The sequence below is a fragment of the Miniopterus schreibersii genome (assembly GCF_964146895.1).
Source record: "Miniopterus schreibersii genome assembly, chromosome: X".
NCBI classification, from domain to species: domain Eukaryota; kingdom Metazoa; phylum Chordata; class Mammalia; order Chiroptera; family Miniopteridae; genus Miniopterus; species Miniopterus schreibersii.
The window spans coordinates 22688449-22710816 of record NC_138104.1 but is presented as its reverse complement, the minus strand read 5'-3'; the positions used below and the strand labels follow the sequence as shown (position 1 = coordinate 22710816).

At 40.6% G+C, this 22368-nt stretch overlaps 1 protein-coding gene across 4 annotated transcripts in view; it reads right to left on the bottom strand.

Moving 5' to 3' along the window:
• Nucleotides 1-223: 223 nt before the first annotated feature.
• The window catches only part of CHRDL1 (chordin like 1), a 122372-nt gene continuing 100227 nt past the window's right edge, over nucleotides 224-22368 (bottom strand). For 2 of the 4 annotated variants that reach the window (XM_081125788.1, XM_081125787.1), the window contains exons 8-12: nucleotides 18775-18943; nucleotides 14883-15077; nucleotides 8143-8310; nucleotides 5953-6042; nucleotides 225-2813 (exon numbers count right to left, since the gene is read on the bottom strand). In XM_081125788.1, the coding sequence (XP_080981914.1) occupies nucleotides 2683-2813; nucleotides 5953-6042; nucleotides 8143-8310; nucleotides 14883-15077; nucleotides 18775-18943 (753 nt within the window). In that variant the 3' untranslated portion in view covers nucleotides 225-2682. Of the gene's footprint in view, nucleotides 2814-5952; nucleotides 6043-8142; nucleotides 8311-14867; nucleotides 15078-18774; nucleotides 18944-22368 lie in introns of all 4 variants that reach the window. The other 2 variants (XM_081125786.1, XM_081125785.1) reach the window with 2 other exon arrangements.

Sequence of the window (22368 nt, the reverse complement as noted above, 5' to 3'; positions counted from 1 at the left end):
GCAATTGACAGACACAGCTGGTAAGTACAGAGCTTGGATTAAAAACTCAGGTAGTCTGACTACAAAGTTCCCTCTCTTAGCCATTATGATATAGTGGGTATGGGGGGAGGGGTTGTCAACCTGAGCGAGAAACAGCCAGGCCTATCCATCACCTGTTACCCAGTCTAAGATCACCATTGTCCAGAGAGTCAATCACTCACACAGCATTATCGCACATGATTTTTCAAAATTAAGTTTTTTATTAATTTAAAAATCCAGAAATACAGTGACTACATAAATAAGTACCATATTTAGGTACATGTCCTGTGGGAAGAGTGAAAGGATAATACTGTTATGTTACTCTTAATTGTTTACATGAGTTAACTATAAGATGGCTACAACTGCTAAATAGTACTTATGGTCTTTATTGTTCCAAGTGTTTATGATACAAATAAATATACAAGAAGAACCACATCCATTCCTCTCTACTAACTACAGGCACTTGGCCTCTTCTTCCTATGTCCTACTCCCTACACAACATCAAACACTGGAGGGTTTCTATGTTGGCCCAGCACAGTTCCCCAGTTCCTGCTTCACACAGCATTTTGTAAAGGTGTGTCTTATCACCTGAGGGTAGGAGTCTATCTAGGGAAGCTCTCTGGGTGTTCTCTGAAGGTTGAGCTTTCAGAGAACACTTGGGTGGGAAAGCTTTGGGGTGAGTCATCAAGAAGGGGAAATCACCACTTTGCTTCAGGATCAGTTACTTCTTTCCAAACTATGGAAATATTGCCACCTCTGGGAGGGAGAGAGCAGCAACTTAACACCCTCCCTCCAATAAAGCTCCATGGCCTTTCATCCCTGGATGTCTTACCTCCCTTTCCTAAGAAGAATATGTGTGAGGGGGGCTAGTGAGTGGCTGTCCCATGAAGGCCTGGCCACAAAACACTTGTGCCTCTTTTATGAGAACAGACTTCTTAATGCAAGTTACCATAAAGACTGTACTTTTTTCATTTTTCCATATTGGTGTCAAATACTCTAAGAAAAAAATGTTCCTCTTACCTATGGTCATAAATTAAGAAATATTAGATTTCTGGGTCCTTAATATTTTTTAGTACTCACTAGGGTTCATTCATGCTCTTCAGAGGAGATAAATCTAAAAGGCAGGCTTGACATCCTTCCTGTGGAGAATTTATAGTTTTCCCACAAAAATAATTTCTAAAGCCAGGCCTCAGAATGGATAACTTACACTCTTACATTGGGCTGTAAATAGACATTTTTGGATCAGCTGTCTCTAGGATCCATGATTCAAATCCATGCTTGATGGATGAGATGAGAATGGCAGGAAGGTTTAGGATAAAGATCTGTTTCAGAATTCCCATCTCCCCAAATAAGCAATAATCCTCCTAACTGAAGAGCCAACACTCAGAAGCTCATGAAGACTGAAGCCCTTTGTAAAGTAAAAATCAATTCCTGCCCGGCCAGGCGTGGCTCAGTGGTTGAGCATTGAACTAGGATCCAGGTGATCAGGGTTCGATTCCCAGTCAGGGCACATGCCCAGGTTGTGGGCTCGATCAATGACTCTCTCATCATTGATGTTTCTGTCTCTCTCTCTCCCTCTCCTTTCCTCTCTCTAAAATCAATAAAGATATAAAAAAATTATTAAAAAAAAAAATCAATTCCTGTAATTGGAGAATAGAAATTGCCTTTTTAAGGAGCTTCTAGAATTTAATCATTTCACCTACAATTTTGAACTAGAGAACTATGGTTTCAAGAAAATTAGTGAGTATTGTACTATTAATTGGTGAGTTTACTCACTTGAAAACACAAAGATGGCCTTGTTCACATCTGTCAACTCACTCCTTTATTCAACAATTATTTGTCTTATGTGGATTTGGTTTCTGAAAATGTTACCCAATTCTAACTTCTTATGAAGGTCCAGTAGGTACAGGGAGAAAAGGGAAGAAGTGGTATTAGGGAAAATTTATTTACCACTTCGAAGTGAATGCAGCCATGACATGGTATTCGTATTCTGCTTCCTGCCACTATAGTTGGTGACTTCAAAAACCTCACCACAGGCCCAAGGGCAGAGCCTTCTGCTCACAGTTCCTTATTTATCCTCCTGGGTACCAAAAAATGCCAAGCTTCTTGGGAGCCAGGCCAAGGAAAGGAGGGGAGAATCTATGCTGGCCTTGCCTCAGAATGAAGGCTGTAGTTTAGTGTGTGTATGTGTTTGTGTGTATGGGGAGTTTTTGTGTGTGTTTTTTTAAAAACCACACAAGACATTCTAAATTTCAGAGTATAATTTCATACAAATATTTTCTCTGTACTTCAGAACTCCTACTAAGAAGTGATTCCCTTCTCTTTCTTTCATTGAATAACTTTCTAGATAGAAACCCTGGGGTTTTGTTTACTCTTTAATCTGTGAAAAAAATGTGATTTTCCCAGAAACTAGAGCAGAGTTATGGTGTTCCATCTCTCTTCTCCTACAAATAATTCAAGACTCTTCTAGCCTCTTTGGAGAAGATGTTTAAGGGGTGACACACCACTCCACATAAAGGAGCAAGTTATGCTGTGCATGGAGTGAATAATTAACTGCATTTGAGTTTGGGTTTTAGAACACTGTTGACTTAAGCAAAATAAGCCTGCAGTCCAGCTGCAGCTTGAGTTTTCTTGCTTTACCCTATCCAATACTGTCTGTCTCATCTAACAGTGGCCCTTTTCAGACCTTTCCAAGTACAAAACCTTGACCAAATCTTCAAGCTCCGTTCTGCACACACGACTTGAACACATCTGGCTGATTTGAGCTTCTCCTTCAGTGAATAACTTCCACTGGCCTAAAAGACAAATACAAAGTGGCCCGGATATGTAATACATGAGCAGAGCCAATTAGGAGTATAACCAATATCCCCCATCCTTCCCCACTCATGCATTGACCCACCAGGGGATATAAATGCCAGGTGTTTTCAGCAAAACAGCCCCCAAAACACTTTTCTGGGGGCCATGGAATTTTCATGGAAAATGGGCCATGGAATTTTCATTTTGACACACAGCATTTGCTAAGAATCCCCAAAATAATATATAACTGACTCCTCAAGAATAAAATTTAAGTATTATTCTTGGAATTTTTACAGTATATTTAGCTTTTGCAAAATGCCCCACTATCAGGTTGTTACTATTTAGGTGGTTCACTTTGGCACCAGGTCAGATAAAGCAGTTTGGAAAACACTACCTGTTACATTACTGGGGTTTTGCTTACTTTGGGGGGCCCAAATGTTGGTTTGGGTTACTTGATTATTTACTGCACTTTTCTCTATTCCTGCCAACCTCTGTTAAAAAGTGCTCAAATCTGCTTTTTGCTAGGTCTGCAGCCTGCCCTTATCCCCTCTTTAGCACCCCTTAATCCCTTCCTATGGTTCCTTATAGAGCTCCATTTTCACATCCCACATGCGATCCCATCCTACTCCAGGTAAACATGGCTGTATCTCTTCTATTCCCTGTTTTCTCCTCTCCCTCCATGGAACTGTCCACACTTCCAAAGTGTCCTTGCCAACTTCTCTATTCTGCATTCTGTCATACTAACTCAGCAAACATTTTTGAGCGCACAACTCTGTGTTGAGCACTGGAAACTACCCCAGTCTCTGGTTCATTCCTTTTCTAACTTTCCTGGTCCTTGAGAGTGGCAAGATCTTCCTTTTCCTGCTATCATCTTGCCCTGTCCAATAGCATACATAACCAACTGCCCATCTTGGACAGCCTCTTCAGTCTTCCTTATATTCTTGCACTCATGATGTCACACCTGGAGAACTCTTAATCCAAAGTTAGCAGGCTCCTTTTAATTCCAAAGCTATGTTTAATTTTTTTTTCACTAGCCACATAAAAACATGATCCCCTTCTTTACAGACTCAATTTCTCTGTTCCTATTTCCTTACTTTATCCAACTCAATGGAACGGTAGAAGGAAAAGGAAGGTTTGAGCAAGGAACCAACTTTTACTGAAGCCCTACTGTGTGCCAGGATCTGAGAGATATTATATAAAGGGGGTCAGGATTGTTCTTCTTTGTCCCCAGATGACTCTGCAGGATCCTCTCATTCCCCACTTCCCTGAGCTGCACAGAGTCTGAAGCACACACTGTCTACGTCCATTATACACCCCAAATCCTACTTGTTACTAGCAGAAAGTTGTTTAAATAACCTTTCAAGTCCCCCAGTGCTTAGCACATTGTCTTGTTCACAGTATGAATAGAAACATATTCTTTGAAATAAATTGGTAATTTCAAAAGTCACATAATTGATCCTGGGATCCTACACTCTGCATTCTTTATTCCTTACTCAGATGTAAGGACTCCCAACTTCTCCATTTGAATTCTCTTATTGCCCAGTTTATTGTCTAACAGTCTCCTATATAACACAAAACTGATCTCATTAACCTTATTTCCAGAGGCTTATTGGATAACTCTACTCAGATGGCTCTTAAGCATCTTAAGCTAAAGATTCCAAGTGAAACTCATTTTTTCCACCAATACCTGCTTCTTCTTCAAAGTTTCCCATTGGTGAATGGTATTACTAATTCACCCAGTCTATAAAGTTGTTAATATTGGAATCATTCCAAACTCATTTCTCTCTTTGATACTGTTAATGATTTAACATCAGAGATGTTTCTCACAGTGACCTCTGCTCCTCTAACAGACTTAATACTGTATAATCACTTTCTAATTAAGACTATTACCAGCTTTTTCACTAACAGTCCAACTTCACTCCACACAGCAACTGCATTTTTTACTTGCTTAAAAACCTTCACTGGGGTTCTCTGGTCTGGAGATCAAGTCCAACTTCTTAGCATGGCATATTGGGCTCTACAGAATCTGGCTTTATCAAAGTAGGTGCTTAATAAATCCATCTGAAAGCCAAGAAACATCCTTCCAAAACACCATTTTGATATCACTACACTGTAAGCATAGAGCAACTACCAATGCTACTTGCCTTATATCTGAACTTCTCACTGGCTTCTTTCAGGCCCTCTGACTATTTCTTACCTCCAACTCTTCTCATCTTTCCATGCACCCTATGTGGTCTTTGTGATTGTTCTTCACCCACCCACACCCACACCCACACCCACACTTCTTGTTTGCTCCTGTCTGAGTCTTCTCTTCGGCTGCACTCTATTCCTGGACTGATTCCCTGACCTGTTGCCCAGTCACATCCTTCTCTTTCAAAACACACCTCCTCCTGAAGCCTTCCTCGACTAAGCCCACCTGGCACTCATCTCATTGTTCTTTGAAGATTCCCCTGAGCATTTAGGTATTTAACTCCTCAGAAGTATACTAATTCATGGTGAAGGCATTTTCATGTTCTGTCTCGCCCATTAGAATTCCCTGTGGATAGAAATTCTGTCCTTTATTCCTTCAGAAGGGCTCCCCACCCCCCAGTGCCTAGCAGTATCTAGTCCCTAGGCTCCATCTAGTGTAGAAAGTGGGAGAGCTACAAGTATGCTTGAGTGCCTGAATGTTTTTAAAGAAACATTACCACCCAGGGGCAGTTCCAAAGAACCAAACAGAGCTTTGATACAATACAAGAATCATTTTCTCTGTCTCTCATCCCCACCACCAGAGGACATACCCTTCCAGATGTGAAGTCTCCACAAATACACCAGATCTGGAATCCTGTGAGCTTTCTCTAACTATCTTGAGACTCTGGGTTTAGCAGTTTCATTAAGGATATTCAGGAAACCTTGATCTGAGGTAGCTTATGCTCAACTAAATCTGGATTTGTATTCACCAGGTCCAGGCTCTTCAGTTCACATCCAGGCACCCCATTCCCCAAGTCACCCAGAAGAGAGATAAAAAATCCTCTGATGTTGATATTGAGCATTGCTAATGTTCATTGAGAACACAGAGGAACTTTATTTGGGGCTATGCACCACTGAAAACTGGATGCGTTCTCCAGGAAGGAGTAAAGAAAGAGAAGTACCACTTACTCAGGGTTGTCCTGGTCACAAGCTTGAAGTGATGGAGCTCCTCAAACATCCTCTTGGAGATTTTCTCAATATGGAAATGCTGGAGGATGCCTGGGGCCAAACAAAAAAGTATGACAGGTGATCAGGCATTCTCTGTCTGGAACCACCAGCCCTTTTTTCTGCTTGGGCTGAGCATATCATCTCATTACTGGGGCTTAAGAGTATCGAGCTGGGCTGTGTAATGTGCTTAACCAGGAACTTGGATGGCTCAAGGATTATAATTAACTCCATTTGTTTTCCTGGGCTCACTGGCCTCCCCCTGGTTCTCCAGAGGATGAAGATAAGGGAAATTGTGTTGCTGACCATGGGACCTCCTCCTAAGGAAAGCTACATGGAATCAAACATAGGTGCTGGTTGGAGCTTCTGCAGCCAGAGGCAGTATTAGAAATTCTGTCTTTGCTTCAAGTCTAGGTAGACAATGTCCCTGCCAAACCACTGGGATGCCCTCTTGGCTACGCGGTGAGAGCCAGCAGTGGTATTGCAAACAGGTTGTTTGTGTAAATGGAGAAGCCATTCCTGTTCTTGAACTCACCAAAAAGCATATTTTCCTTTGGGGAATATTCACAGCTCCTTTAGCTTTCTCTTATAAAAATGGGAAGAGTTAAAATAAGGGGGTGGGGGCATAGTCTCAACATTGCCTGAATAGCTTTTATCAAAATAACGTAAACAACTGAAAACTGCCTTGCAGTTAAGGAGCAACATGTTACCAGCCCACTTAACTAGTCCTCAAGAGGTCTACAAGGAGCAATGGGAATGAAGCCTGGGTTTTTCTCTGCCCACCATGCACAGACCTTGATTACCCAGCACTATGAACAAGGTTATTTAGATGCAAGTTGAAAAACATCCACACAGTTCTGTGGGGTGTGAGATGTTGCATGATGAATAGTAGGCCCACTCCTGAGGAAGCCAACAGAACAGTGCTTAGTCCTAGGTGACCAGTTATAGAAGAGCTAGGGAGTTGAAGACTGAAAATCAACAATCCTATGTATAGAGCAAAAATAAACATGGATGAGAAACATATGTGTGTTCTAACACATTTTTTAGGGGTAGGAACTCTTTCTTTCAAGAAAGAAAGGTGGTTGTGAAAAGGGAGAGAACCCTCCCCCCAAATACTAGAGCAGTTATTTCTCCAAGTATGGTCTAAGTGCCATCTGCATTAGAACCACCCAGCTATTAGTTAAAAATTCAAAACTTTAGAAGCTACTCAAGGCTACTGAAGTCGCATTTCATGGATGGGGCCATGTAGCTACATTTAAAAACACCTCCTTGTATGATGCTGGAACATGCTTAAAGCTTGAGCACTCTCGAGCCTTATGCAGGTGCCAGTAGAAAAAAGATTTGCATGATTTTCCAACTGAAATCTCATCTCTACATTTGGATTCCTAGAAAACTTGACCAGACTAGATCAGCACTTGTCTTTTATCTATGGGATGGTTTGAATCGTTGTAGGATTACAGTGAGCACAGTGTGGCTTGCTATAATACGAATAATCAAAAAAGAAATTGGACATCATGACTGGGTTTGTTCCTCCAGTGAGGCTATAATCTTGAGGGAAAGGATGATGTTTTAAATTTGTCTTACCCCAGAGTACACAGCATGATTCAAGAGACTTTTGCATTTTACCGAATGAATGGATTTTCATGTTTGTGGAACTTCATGTTGGAAGGAATGGTAGACTAAATTTTGATAGTTTGCAACCCTGGTTACACACTACAATCACCTTTGTAGCTTTTAAAAAAACACTTAAGCCCAGGCCACACTCCCAACCAATTAGTCAGAATCTCTGGGGGTAGGCCCAGGCATTTGGTATTTAAGAAAAACTTCTCCCAGATGATTCTGATGTGTAGCCAGGGTTGAGAATCATTTCTCTAGCCTTGTTTGTGTGAGAAAGACAACAAACCCCAAGGGTCAATACTTACTTTTTAGCCTAGGCCAAGATTCAAGTTAAAGGCCATAATATTAACTATATTAGTCATGTGTTAGTTTCTAAGCAATCAGGAAATCTTATGACCCAAATGGAGGAACAGGCTGAAGCAAAATTAAGGTGAGTCTTCCTTTCCTTCCCTGTGGCTCCTTTACAAAAAAAACCCCAAAACACAAAACAAGACAAACAATAAAAAACTATAGAAAAATTAATGTTGTTTTGCTCACCCTTTCGAATGGTCCAAACATGGACCTCTACCTGAGGTGGTCTCTCTGTCTCCAGTGCTATTTTTCTGGTAGTCTCTCCATCCTCCATGAACACAGACTCATACACAGGCATCGTTTCTTCTCCACAGAAGTAGCCTTTGCTGTCAAAGCTTTGGCCTGGAAGTTCTTCTAGAATTAAGAAGCAGGTATAATTTTGTCACAGTTTTCCAAAACTAGAAGTGAACTTCTGAATTTGTCTAATTATTTGTAACACCTATATTCATCAAAAGTGGACAATCAATAAGAATATTCTTACAGAGATAGAAGTTACACCCATATTTCATTGTGTCAGCTTAGGCTGCCACTATAACAGCCACCAAATCACAAAGGAGCACATGACCTTTCATTTAAGTCCACAGGATGACATAACACTGACCTACAAACTAAAGTCGATCCACCAACCACCACATGAGAAGTGGACCTTCATGAGGAGGAAGAACTTAAACAGGTATGAATCTCTTAGGCAATTAAGGGAACAGGATTTTCTATGCTGAGTGAGGATCATGGTCTGTCTAGCTCAGTGTTACCAACAAAGACCTAGGGAATGGGCTGAAAGAGGGCTTTGGTTAACGTCCCTGACATCACTTATACTTAGAAAACATCTATGACACTCATTTATGTGCATATACTTGCCCAAATGATCTATCCAAATTAGCTTGACATTTCTGAATGCTCTTTGATTTGTTTATAAGGGGAATGATAATACCAAATCAACACCAGTGCCCAAAACTAGATGTCAGATTAGTCATATGCATGCTATACCAAATGAATGGTTGGAAGACACACAAAAAACTGGTCAACTCCCTCAACTATGGATCATTTAAAGTATAAACTAAACTTGGATTTCAGCTTCCAGGAATAAAAGTACCACCTCCCAATATTCCCCATTCTACTCCAACCTCCTCATTCCTTAGACCCTATCAAGAAAAGTGTTTTCAGTTGGCTATCTGTGAGTTAAGGGTTTCTTTGCTGGCCCCTCAGCACCTTCTTCAGCTGTGTATTTAAAGTGCATACTCAGATCAGGAACAACAAAGAGAAGCCATGGACACCCTGAAAACTTTGAATAAGTGCAGCAAGCATCTGTAAAAGTATCTGATATAAGTGTTGAATGTTGTCCTGACTGGTGTGGCTCAGTTGGTTGGAGCATTGTCCTGTACACCAAAAGGTTGTGGGTTAGATTCCCAGTCAGGGCACATACCTAGGTTGTGGGTTTGATCCCAATTGATGTCTCTCTCCCTCTCCTTTCCTTTCTCTAAAATCAACAAAAAACATATCTTTGGGTGAGAATTTTTTTTAAAAAAAGCATTGACTGTTGAGTGCTTTGGATCCATGATCCTAATTAGAAAGATCACTTTTATTCCTGGAAGCTGAAATCCAAGTTTAGTTTATACTTTAAATGATCCATAGTTGAGGGAGTTGGCCAGTTTTTTGTGTGTCTTCCAACCATTCATTTGGTATAGCATGCATATGACTAATCTGACATCTAGTTTTTGGCACTGGTGTTGATTTGGTATTAGAATGAGACACATTTAGACCAGAGGTTGTAATCAAAGAGCTATTGCATGTCTCTTGCTGACCAGATAACTTTCCCACCCCCACCACCATATTGGCACAGTAAGAACAAAACCAAATCTTTTCTTGATGATTCTAGGTTGGATTACTCAGTTTGTAGATTATCCTAGAATCAAGCTTCCTTTCTCCTTGACTTTCTCTTCAGTTATTTAATTCCTTGGTGGCCCAGTCTAAAAAGGTGATATGTTAGGTATTTAAGGGGTGTGCTAGCACTGTTCAAATGGGTGAAGGGGGAGGAGATCACTAAATGTACAGGGACTCCTATGTATATAATTATCACCTTTAGAATGAGAGCTGAGTTCATTTGTTAAATTTTGCTCACCAGCTTAATACTAGCTATGGTTATAACTGCCATATGAAATCCATGAAGGCACTGGAAGTACCTACAATATGATAAATATTCTCCCAGTGTCCTGAAGAGTCATCCTACACCAACATCCCTTCCCCTTCAAGAGCTTAATTCACTCACCAGAAGGGATCCACAAACAACAAAACCCATTAGTGACTCAGTGTTGGCTGGCACTTGAAAATGTTGTGTAAAACAAAGTGTGTCTTTTGAACTACTAACTTGGGAACATCCTCATTCTACAGCCTCCACCTCAAGGTGCTTTCTGATCACTCCACATTCACTTAGTTTCACTTCCTTCCAGGGAAGCATGCCATGCTTGAAATCATTTCTGGCCATTCCCACTTCCTAGGGGAATGCTCCTGTCCTGAGCCCCCCAGAACTAAGAAATTAAGAAACCATTTCCTTAAGGAAGTGGTGATGACTGATGAAGATGTTTTAGCCCAGCCCAGGAAACTTTTAAGTCTTAACAGGGGCTTTTTATGCTGTAATCCCAAAGGAATTGTAATTATGGGAATTCCTGGTATCAGGGTGGTATAGTAGGGTGAGAGGGGAAGTGGAAGTCCTACACAACCCTGTAGATGGCCACTGATAAGCCAGGCAAAGCAGCCTCTACCAGAGCAAAGGCAAGAGTGAGGTGAAACTCACATCCTTTATTTTGGCCCTAGTTTGTTATTGAAGGAGCCTGCAATCATTTGTTAGAACAAAACTTTTGGCTGAATCATCAGTGAATTTTGTCTCTTTTCCCTTCTCAACATTAATACCTGAATTTACTGTTTTTTTCCATCAATCTTTAACCCTCCTCAATCCTTTGTTCCTTTTCTTCTGTCATATGTTATTTTCTAAAAAGGTGGTGATGTCATGATATTCCCATTTCTCACTCTGTCACATTATTCAGAACTCTACTCAAATATCTCTTTAGAGAAGGCTTCCCTGGCCACTCTTTGGAAAATGTTCACCTCCCATTTACTACCACCTGATTCTACTTATATTTTCTTCACAGTACTCATCACAACCTAAAATTACCTTATTGGTTTGTGTTGATTGCCTTCTTTTCTCCCATTAGAATGTAAGAAACATGCCAGGAAGTAGCCTTTATCTGTATTGTTCATCTCTCTATTTTCAGTGCCTATAACAGTATCTTGTACACTGGAAGCACATAATACGTATTTCAAGATGGAATGCATGAACAAGCGCATTCCCTTTGATGCTCTGAAGTTGCTGAATATCTGCAGCTGGTGCCCTGACCTCTGGATCGTGACTCCTGTTAGGCAATGTGACTATCAGGAGTCATTCAATATGAAGACACTAATGTCTGGCTCCCTGAGAGACAGGTACACAGAATGGGACAGACACCCTCACTTCCATGTTGCTCAATAAGTCCTCTATCTCTTGTGGAATTGTGCACCTGGAACCTGTATAATTTGTTAACCAGTGTCACCCCAATAAACTCAATAAAATGCAAAAAAATAAAACCAGAGATACATCAAAACAAACAAACAAAATAATAAGTCCTCTATGTCCACATACCTCAGTAGAGTGGGAAAGCAGCTTTTTCAGAGAAACAGGTTTAGTCAATCAGACCCTTCAATGTATTGCCAATTGAAATTTTGGAGGGCAGTTTTAAAAATAATATCTTTTATTATTTTTTCTAATTACAAACATAACATACATTGAAAATTTTGAAAATACAGATAAACCAAAAGAAGAAAATAAAAATTACCCATAATTCGGTCACCTAAAGATACTCACTGTTAATATTCTGCCATATACTCTTCCAGTTTTCTTATTTGTCTGTCTATTATAGATATTTTATTTTTTAACACATAAAGTGGGATTATATTATATGTATTGTTTTGTAGCTTGCTCTTTGTACTTAACAAATATATTGCAAACATCTTTCTGTGCCATTAAATCTTGGTCTACAGTGATTCTTTTTGGTTTTATTATTTTGCTGTGACCACTTCTTCTTTTATTGTTGACACTGTAATAAATGCCCCCCATTTTCCTCTCCTTTGCCCCCCTCCACCCATCCCCTGCCCCCCTCCCATGGCCTTCACCACACTATTGTCCATGTCTATGGGTTATGCATATGTGGTCTTTTGCTAATCTCTTCACCTTCTTTTATCTAGTTCCCTCCAACCCCCGACCCTCTGACATTTGTCAGTCTGTTCCATGTATCCATGCCTCTGGTTCTATTTTCTTCATCAGTTTATTTTGTTAATGGCTATGTACTATGCCACAGTACAGATATACCATAATTTATTTAACTGTCCTCATAGACTTTCAAATTGTTTAGTTTTTCACTATTGTTAAAAGCACTGCAGCAAAAATCCTTGTTTGCATATCTGTGTATGTCTGTTATTACTTTCTTAGGACTCGTAGGAGTGAAATTGCTTAGCCAAAGAGTATGGAAAGTAAAATTTTTAATAAATATTACCAATCTGAGAGGCCAATTATTTAAAAGCAATGCCTGTTCTGTGTCCTGTTCTCACACCTTTTTCTTTTTTAAAATATATCTTTATTGATTTTAAAGAGAGTAAGGGAGAGGGAGAGAGAGATAGAAAATCAATGATGAGAGAGTTGTCATTGATCAGCTACCTCATGCACACCCACAATTGGGGATCAAGCCTGCAACCCAGGCATATGCCCTGACCAGGAATCGAACCGGGATCTCCTAGATCCTAAGCCAACACTCAACCGCTGAGTCACTCCTGGCTGGGCTTCTCACACCTTTTTGATTCGTTAACATCTTATTTGAATCACCTGCATCAATAAAATCTTAAGCACCCAATGAAATGGGATTTGGTCTCAAGATCTGAGGTTCAAATTGTAATGTTATATAATGGGAGGATTTATCTTACCTGGGGTAGTTTAGGTAGCTATTATTTTAATCTGAAATTATCATGTTGTATTACTTATATTACAGGCATTAGACCCTTGACCAAAGAGAAAATTGTGTTAGTGGACTTACTCGTAACACTAAAATGTTTGAGGATCCAGTGAGATCACAGACTTGGAAGATCATAGGCCATCATGACTGGGTGGCCCCCAGGTCCATATCAAGATCAGAATGTGCTTTCTCCCAACCCTTAATGAATACATTTCCCCACCATTTTTAATGGCCCGATTCTCTACTCCAGATCAGATAGCTCCTGTTCTTCCTACCCACACCCTGCCCATTTACTCTGGAAGATGAGGGTCATTACATTAAGAAAGGTTTTGTTTGTAACATTAATAAATGCTTTTCAAACTTAAATGTGCACTGAATCAACTGAGGATCCTACTGAAATGCAGATTATGATGCAGTTGGCCTGGGGCAGAACCTGAGAATTTGCATTTCTAACTAGCTTTCAGATGTTGCTGGTCCACAAATAACACTTTGAGTAGCAAGACCATAAATCACCCTGGGCCTAGAGCAAGGGTTCCCAAACTTGTCTGCAAATTAATATCATCTGGGGACATTTTTAAAATTTCAAAGTACAGGCCGCACCTCATATCAATTAAATCATGATCTCTAAGGATGGGACACAGGTATTTTTAGAAGCTCTCCAGACCACTCCAATGTGTAGACAAACTGTGGAACCACTGGCCTACATGATGATGCTCAAAAAATATACATTGAATAAGGTCATAGTCACTTGATACTAATGAGGTATTCCCTAAATTGAAGGAATAAATAATTTAGCTGTTTACATTTTAAAATGTTTGTGTGTTTTTTTCAACTGTGTTTACAAAAATGCTTTGCATGTAAGCATAAGAAATGATAAATTAATGTCCTTGGAAGTAATTAATTCATTCACTCTTAGAATGTTGAAGCTAGAAGGACCCCAAGAAATAATCTATTTTAACCCTCTTATTTTGTAGAGAAGAAAACTGAAGCTCAGAAAGGTGAAGTGACTTGTTCTAGGTCAAACAGGAAACCAGTGGCAGAGCAAGGGCTAGAGTACTTGATTAGCAATCCCATACTCTGTGAACCCCAATACTACAAACTATATTTTTAACTAGCTCATGTGTTAAAACCACTATTTAAAGAATTAATTTGCCATTTTTTATTAGTTTACATTTTCTACTGGCCTGGAAAAGACAATGGGCTGTAGGTGACCTGGCTTCTATGCCTTGGTTTTATTATCTATTTGTGTGACTCTGGGTAAGTCACTACTTATACACCTCTCTTACCTTTAACAGAGAAATAATAATATCGTGATAGGATTTTAGTCTTGGAAGGGGGCTTAGAGGACAACTGTTCTAAGCTTTTTATTGTACAGATGAAGCTCTCAAGGCCCAGAGCAGATAGGGCACATTTCCAAGGTTGCACAGCAACTTAGATTAGAACCAAAACCCACTCTCCTTCCACTATACCTCACCTGTCTCTCATCCTATCTCAAAAGAGTATTGGATGTGATTATGCTTTGATGAGTTAAACAGTAATATAAATGAAAGCTGCTATGTTCTTCCTAATCATCATCATAACCTAATTTCTCTACTATTTATAAAACCAAGGCTAAAGTTTGGCACTTAGGGCTACATGGAGTCAAAGGTATGGTTGACACAAACAAATCCTCAGTCTAATTCTTAGTAGGGCATTTCTTCCAAGCAACTGTCTTACCAGTCTTTCAAGAGAGGAGAGAATGCAGTTTATTATTAGTAGAACGATTATCATTACAATGATATGGCAGGTTGTCTATGTTTCTGATGCTCACAGAACATTGAGAATGACTATGTGGAGATCTCAGTCAACCAAAGGCAGGGCTTCCAACCAACGCACCTTTTGCCTTTTTACCTGGACACACCTTGCAGCACTTTCCATCTATTTTTTGAGGGTACTTGCATGGGTATCGGTTGGGGCAGTGAATTTTCTTACACTCTTGTTTGGTGACATTACAAGTACACAGCACACACTCCACAATGCCAAATGCCCGGAGGTTAGGGTGCCAGGATTCGCCATGAGAATAGGTCTTTCCATTGGAAACACACACTGGAAGAGAACACAATACTGGAAATTAAAGGCTAGGGAGATGAAATGTGCCCCTGTGCTCAGAACCCAAGCCCTGAACCCCTTAAGACATCAAGCATCTTTAATTCTTTACATGGCCATGGAGATACATTTACAGGGAAGTCTCTTCTAGCAAAAAATACAGCTTGGGCCTTGTTCTACCATCAGGAACCATTCATTTTCTTCAGCAGTAGCCTTGGGTGCTCACAAGTACCTGGCAGTCAATAAGTAAATATTTTTAAAGTGCAGGAATATATGAAAGCAAAGTTCTATCTGTCCTGGGTATCTGATAAGGAGCCTCTAGTAGAATGTAGTTTTAAAGGCTGCAGTTCCATAGATAATTCATATGGCCCAAGTGCATGTGCTTTTTGGCATGAAAATTTCCCAGAGAGATTTACCACCCAGGGAGGCTAGATGCAAAAACTATTGCTCTTTCCAATGCGTCAATTTTTTCCCCCCAGATTCCGAAGCAAATCCATTCAGAATATCAAATACTGTGACAATCTGATCCATCAACACAAATGGGTATGGAGCATAATGGTGCTGGCCTAGGAAGGAAGGTGCTAAGACTGGGAGTGAAAGGATCCACACCAACCAGGAAAGTGGTGAAAGGTAGCCATATTTGCCTATAATCTTTAGGCAGTGTCCTCTCTCCCTCACCTTGTAGTGGCTGTAGAGATTAAGCTGGAGCGAATCACTGCCAGAGCTAGAGATATCCTTTGGTGGCCTCACATTTGTTGAGTGGGAAGTGAAGTCACTGGCCCCATGTTTTCTGACGGGCCTTGTAAGAGCAAGCATCTGGTCTGCAGGCTGAGGGGCCTATGAAGGGAAACGGTCACAGGAGCATCCTTCAACCAACACATATCCAGCTCCTACTATAAGACATGGAGCTAGGATCCAGGATAAGAACTGCATAGGGCTGTGAATGGGGAGGTCTGAGAATGAGTTATCTCTCTTTTTGAAAATATTGAGACATTTTGGAGATTTCAAGCCATAACTGGGACTGAACGTGTTTCTCATTTTTACCATCACCTCATCATACCCAGGGAGACCTGTCGACATCCCAATCAACAGCATCTCTAGGGTGGGTTGTATCGCTTAAGGTGGAGCTAGGGTGGGAGAAATAGCCCCACTTGGGGCGTTTCTAGGAATTGACTGATTTGGCTGCAAGACAGTAGCCTCAGGAGAATGAATCATTGGGCTATTTCTTTCTCATCAAGTCCACTGGTTCACATTAGAAAATATGGATGATGTTGGTTGCCTTTTCTTGTCCTTTGCAAGAGCTGCTAGAGTACTAGGCACTCCAACAGGTCAATCTATGTAAAGATTTCCAAGAACCTAAGAACCTAAACCAGAGAAATTCCCAACATTACAGTAAGATACCTGAACCATGAGGCTCAGGGCTATAGATAGAATCACATGACAAGACAGGAAAGATGCGTTGTTTTCTCTCCTGCCTTCACCTCTTCTCTCTCCTCCCCAGATAGTGACAGTCCCTTCTAAACAATGCAATCAAATGGGTATATTGTCTGCTTCAAGAAAATTTAGGCTGGACTCAAGCTCAAAATGGTGGTGTTTGGTCACTTCTCCTAGACTTTACCAAGGGATCAAGTACATGTATCTCAGAGGAGCACATAGTTAGAAGGAGAACTAAAAAAAAAAAAAAAAATGCAGGCAGGACTCCGAGTGTTACATAGCTAGGTTCCGTCTGCCCTAAATGTTTGGACTAAGGAAACAATTCAGACTGGATGAGAGCCTATACTCTGAAATGCAATGGGGTGAGGTTAATTCTCTAGAGGGAAACAAAATCTTTTCCCTGACAACAAATTCTCAAGATGATTTTGAATGCATCCATCTAGGGCCTTAGGAGTTGGGGGTGGGGACAAGTGATTTTACAGTGAACTATAATAGAAAGGTCAGGAAAGAACTGCTGCAACCAAGTCAATGGGGGGCAGTGAATAAACATGAACCAGCTGGGGCCTTTGTAGGACATGGAGAAAATCAAGGGATGAGCCTCTGCCCTGAAAATGAAGAGGCCTATAGAAATTATGGGATTTAGGATTTTCAAAATCCATTTCCCCACACTTTTTTTTTAAAGAAATTTTCTTTAAGCATGTTTTTATTGATTTTAGAGAGAGAGGAAGGGAGAGGCATAGAGAGATAGAAACATCAATGAGAGAGAAACATCATCAATCAGTTGATCGGCTGCCTTCTACACGCACCCTATTGGGGATGGAACCCCCAACCCGGGCATGTGCCCTGACCAGGAATTGAACCGGTGACCTCTTGGTGCATGGAATGATGCTCAATCCACTGAGCCACACTGGCCGGGCCCCCACATCTTTTTTAAGGCTTTGAAATACTTGCAGAGCAAATGGAATCTATCGGAGGCAATTTATTATTAAGGATCAAACTGCATCTTTACCCAACTCCTCCTCCTCATTTCATAAATTCATATCAGAATGCCTTAGGATTTAAAAATAATAAATTTCAAATAAAACCCTGATCAATAGTAAATATTTCCAATTCTTCTAATGCATCACCATTTTAAATTAAGAATTTTATTTTGCAAGTTCTTTTAAGCCTCTTGGTTTCAAAAATAATTTATTTATTTTTTATCTGTAATCTGAAATTTATATCTAACTAGTAACAGATGTGATCAACTAGTTTTTGCTTGACTAGCTTTGTTGAGATTTATAATAGGGGTTCTTTGTAACAGATTGTTTTTCACCCATGCAATTCAATCATTTGGTTTAACAATTTATTACTTTTAACCCATTCAGAGAACTGCCTTTGATTTGTTTTTCCTTTAAAAGAAACAAAACATGTTTATGGTTTCATAAAAAAGGAAACAGCTGAGCTCTTGCTCAGAAGAGCTGGTTGACATAATGCCTAAAAAATTAAGAAGCAGTCAGTTGTTTGATTTAATTTCTCCTCCCCCCACACCCCTGCTACTGGGGGTGTGGCGGCTGGGGAACTCTTGCAGGAAAGAATGGGCCTTGGATGTGTATGGGTGCCTGCTGTAGCCAGCTGGCTGGCTGAGTGGGCTGCATGTCAGTGTGAACCTGATCGGTTCTCCTGGTCCTAAGCCAGGAGGTTTCTGGATTTTTCTCACTGGATTACTCATTCCTAAGGACAATCTCCTCATATAAAGTAGAATTTCTGAGCGCGGGACCTGGGAAATGTATCTTTCACAAGAGCCCCAAGAGACTCTGAGGTGCAAGGAGGTGTGAGACTTGCTATTTCTAATGTATGGAGAAGAGCTTCAAAAGCATTTGGCTCTTAATACCTTTGAATAGTGGGTCCCCTACTGGAAAATGAAAAACCTCTCATTCTGCTAAATATCCAATGAACTTTCCCAAATAAAATTCAACCCCCAGGGGCAACTGAGAAAATGTTGGAGTCTGCATTAGGTTCATTGCTTTCTTCCCTTTTGTTCTAAACAAAGACAGATACACCTGAAATATTAGCTATGCTCTTTGGGATGTATTTAGGGAAATCCTAAGTGTCCTCTGGAGTCACTTGTCCATACCCGATTTGTAGACTTGATAGTGAGTGATTCACATGTGAATGTATGATATGTATGGGAGAAAAGGTCCTTTCCCAGCTTGAACCCTCCAAAGAAAAGGGCTGCCGAAGCCCTGATATGTATGTGGTACAAAATGAACACACCACTTACCTTGTCCATGTTTGTGCTTGTTATTGATGACAATCTGCACAATGGTGCCAGAGGCTTGCTGGGAATCCATAAGAGCTCCCCGGTGACTTCTGGCCCCAGGAAAGCGGGGAAGACCTCCAGCCTGTCTGCTTGGTGGAGGATCATAGTGAGATCGGTGGTAAGAATGTCTCTGTAAAATGACAAGGACAAATTCAGTTCCCCAAATCCATCAATGAAAAGGCAGAAATAGCTTTACATACATTAGAGGACATTTAATGATTTTTTAGTGATAAGCCCTGATCTCAACCATCTACCCACACCAATAGAAAAATAATGACGTAAAATAAAGCAGCATTGGAAGCATGCTGAGATTTTTCTCTCTCTCTCTTTTTTAAATCCTCACCCAAGGACATGCTTACTGATTTTAGAGAAAGGGGGAGAAAGTGAGAGAGAGAAACATCAATCGGTTGCCTCCCATACCCACCCTGACTGAGGATCGAACCCGCAACCTAGGTATGTGTCCTGACCAGGAATCGAGCACACACACTTTTGGTGTAGGGGACAATGCTCCAACCAACTGAGACACACCGGCCAGGGCTTTTCTCTTTTCTTATAAAAGAGTGGACTAGATTCACCTACAAACTCCTGAGGGAGCAAACAGCCAAAACGGATAAGTGTCCTTCCTGCTCCCAAAACACTCACATTTGGGTTTAAGAGTTAAGGTAGCAGCCTGCAACATAAGGCAGAATGTGACAGAGGCTACAGGAGAAGTATAAAATACTGTGCAGATTAGGGCAAGAAAAAGAGCTTCTTTTTGAGGAGGCTTTGTTAGCTGGGTCATGAAGGGTGGATAGGCTTTTTTGGGGCAGAGTTGGTGAGGAGTATTCCAGGCAGAGAAGGTGCAGCACAGAACACAGAGTCCATAAAAGGGAACAGTTGAAGGATAACATTCCGAAAGTGGGTTGGCAACAGATCATGGTGGACTCTAAATGACAGGCTGAGGGGCGAGGACTTTATTTGGTAGGCAACAGAGGTGATGGTGTGGAAGCCTTTGAGGGATGTTTTTAAAAGCAGAGTAATACAGCTGCATAGTATTTCATGGTGTAAATGTACCACAGCTTTTTTATCCACTCATCTACTGATGGGCACTTGGGCTGTTTCCAAATCTTGGCTATTATAAATAATGCTGAGATAAACACAGGAGTGCATATATTCTTTCTGATTGGTGTTTCAGGTTTCTTAGGATATATTCCTAGAAGTGGGATCAGAGGGTCAAATGGCAGTTGCAAATTTAATTTTCTGAAGAAATTCCATACTGTTTTCCACAGTAGCTGCACCACCCTGCATTGGCCCAGGCTGTAAAAAAGAAGGATCTCTTACCCTTTGGGACTGCATGGGTGGAACTGGAGAGTATTATGCTAAGTGAAATAAGCCAGTCAGAGAAAGACAAGTATCACATGATCTCCCTCATATATGGAACGCGATGAACAAAATAAACTGATGGACAAAATAGATCCAGAGACATAGAAACATGGAACAGACTGAGGAATCTCAGAAGGAAGGTGGGGGTGGGAGAGTGGGTGGGGAGAGATTAATCAAAGAACTTATGTGCATAAATGCATAACCCATGAACACAGGCAATAGTATGGGGAAAACTTGGGGCTAGGGTGGATGCAGGTGGAGGGGATCAATGGACCGGAAAAGGGGACATCTGTAATATTTTCAACAATAAAGATAAATTTTAAAATATAAAATAAAAGCAGAGTAATAATCAAAACTGTGTTTCCAAGCATTGAACCCTGAGAATGCATAAGGTGAAGTAGATAGGAAGAGTTGGGAGTCAAGTACAGTCCAGATAAATGTACTGAGACTAAACATAGGTAAAGGCATAAGACCATAGATCAGTGCATAGATACTGTAGACATTTTATAGATAGAAGAATTGGCAGTGAATGCCAGTGCTAGAATTCAGCTTTGCAGAGGTGAGGACTTCGTTTTTTTCACTGCTATATCTTCCATGCCTAAAATAGTGTCTAGCATCTAGAAGTTGCTCATAAAAAACTTGAATGAATCAATGAAAGCTTAGAGCAAGGGTGGGGAATGTCCAACCCACTAAATCATTTTGTCTGGCCCTGCCAAGGCAACTGCAGGTGGGACTTGAAATTCATTAAATCTAGGAGCTTTTTTCATAGCTAATTTTTGAGTTGATAATTTTGTATGGCCAGTGAAAGATGTTATAAATATCCAAATGGCCCTTGGCAGAAAAAAAGATTCCCCAACCCCTGGCTTAGAGTCCTGTAGCACAAATAATCCAATCATTGCTCTTTCTGCATGGGGGTAAAGACACATGATGAGCCCATTATTCTGCTACCCACCCCTATCCAAGGAGCTGAGGTAGAGGATGGATGAGGATGAAATGAATGAAGAATAGAACCTAAGGCTTAAATCCAAATAACACTGTTTTAGAGACAATTCTTAGGTATAAAGGAGAACAGACCCATTAAAAAATGTTTGCAGACAATTGAAAAAGAAGACCCTTATATTCAGTGATAGAAATAGCTGGAAACTTTGATAAGGTAGTTATAGGGTCCCATGACTCCGCCATCCCATAAAACATTTAATACAGTTATGTTCCATAGGCACACATCCTGCAAATTTAGATTTGGGAATTATCATCACTCTCTTGGAGGGGAAACTTTGATGGGAGAAGGGGGAGTGAACAGGAGCTAGAGTAAGAGAAAGAGAACATTATTCCCTCTATCTAAGAAGAGCCAATCCTGGAGCATTGCTATAAAATGCACATAAATAAGAATTTGCATCCATTTATTATCATGGGCACAGATGGGATTCTTAGTGCAAATATTTTTCATCCCTACAATGGCTCAGACGTCTTTTTCTGCCATAATCACTCACATTTCACAAAGGCCATTACAGATTGTTCTGTCCTTTTTGGAGTTTGGCAACATTTTGCCAAAGGAACACAGAGAAGACCATTTGGATTCTGAGTGTCCTACCGATGCTAAAAGGATGGAGTCTGACAGGACTAGAATTTGAGAGGAAAGATCTTTTACCCAGGATAAGCTGCAAGCGCAAGAAGTTGTCTGATTCATGAGGGTGAGCACAAAATAAAAAGCCATTCTTTAGTACCAGGGACTTAGACCCTAGACATATGATAAGGCTAGAAAAATGATACAAGACAAAACAAAAGTAAAAAAACCTACAGATTTTGTTCATACACCAGTCAGCCCCCCGGAACCTCATCTTATGTAAGTCTTATTTTACAGACAGAGAAACTGAGGTCAGGGAGTAGAGGAGTTTTATTCAGGGTGGTGACAATGAAGGCTGCCATTTAGTAGCTGGCCAGAGAGTGGGAGTGAGGGGAAGGAGAAAGGAAGAAGTTCAGGAAGAGAAAGACGAAGAAGAGGAGGAGAAGGTGGGAGAGAGAACGTCTAGTCAAGCTCAGTGTTCCACAAATATTTGGTTAAAAGCTGGTCTGAAGAAAAGTTATTTCCAATATAGAAGTCTGCTACAGTGTTCACAGGCACACATGCCACTGGTTTCCACTTTGGCTGCACCTGGAGAGCTATAAACTTACTGATGCCTGAGTCCCACCCCC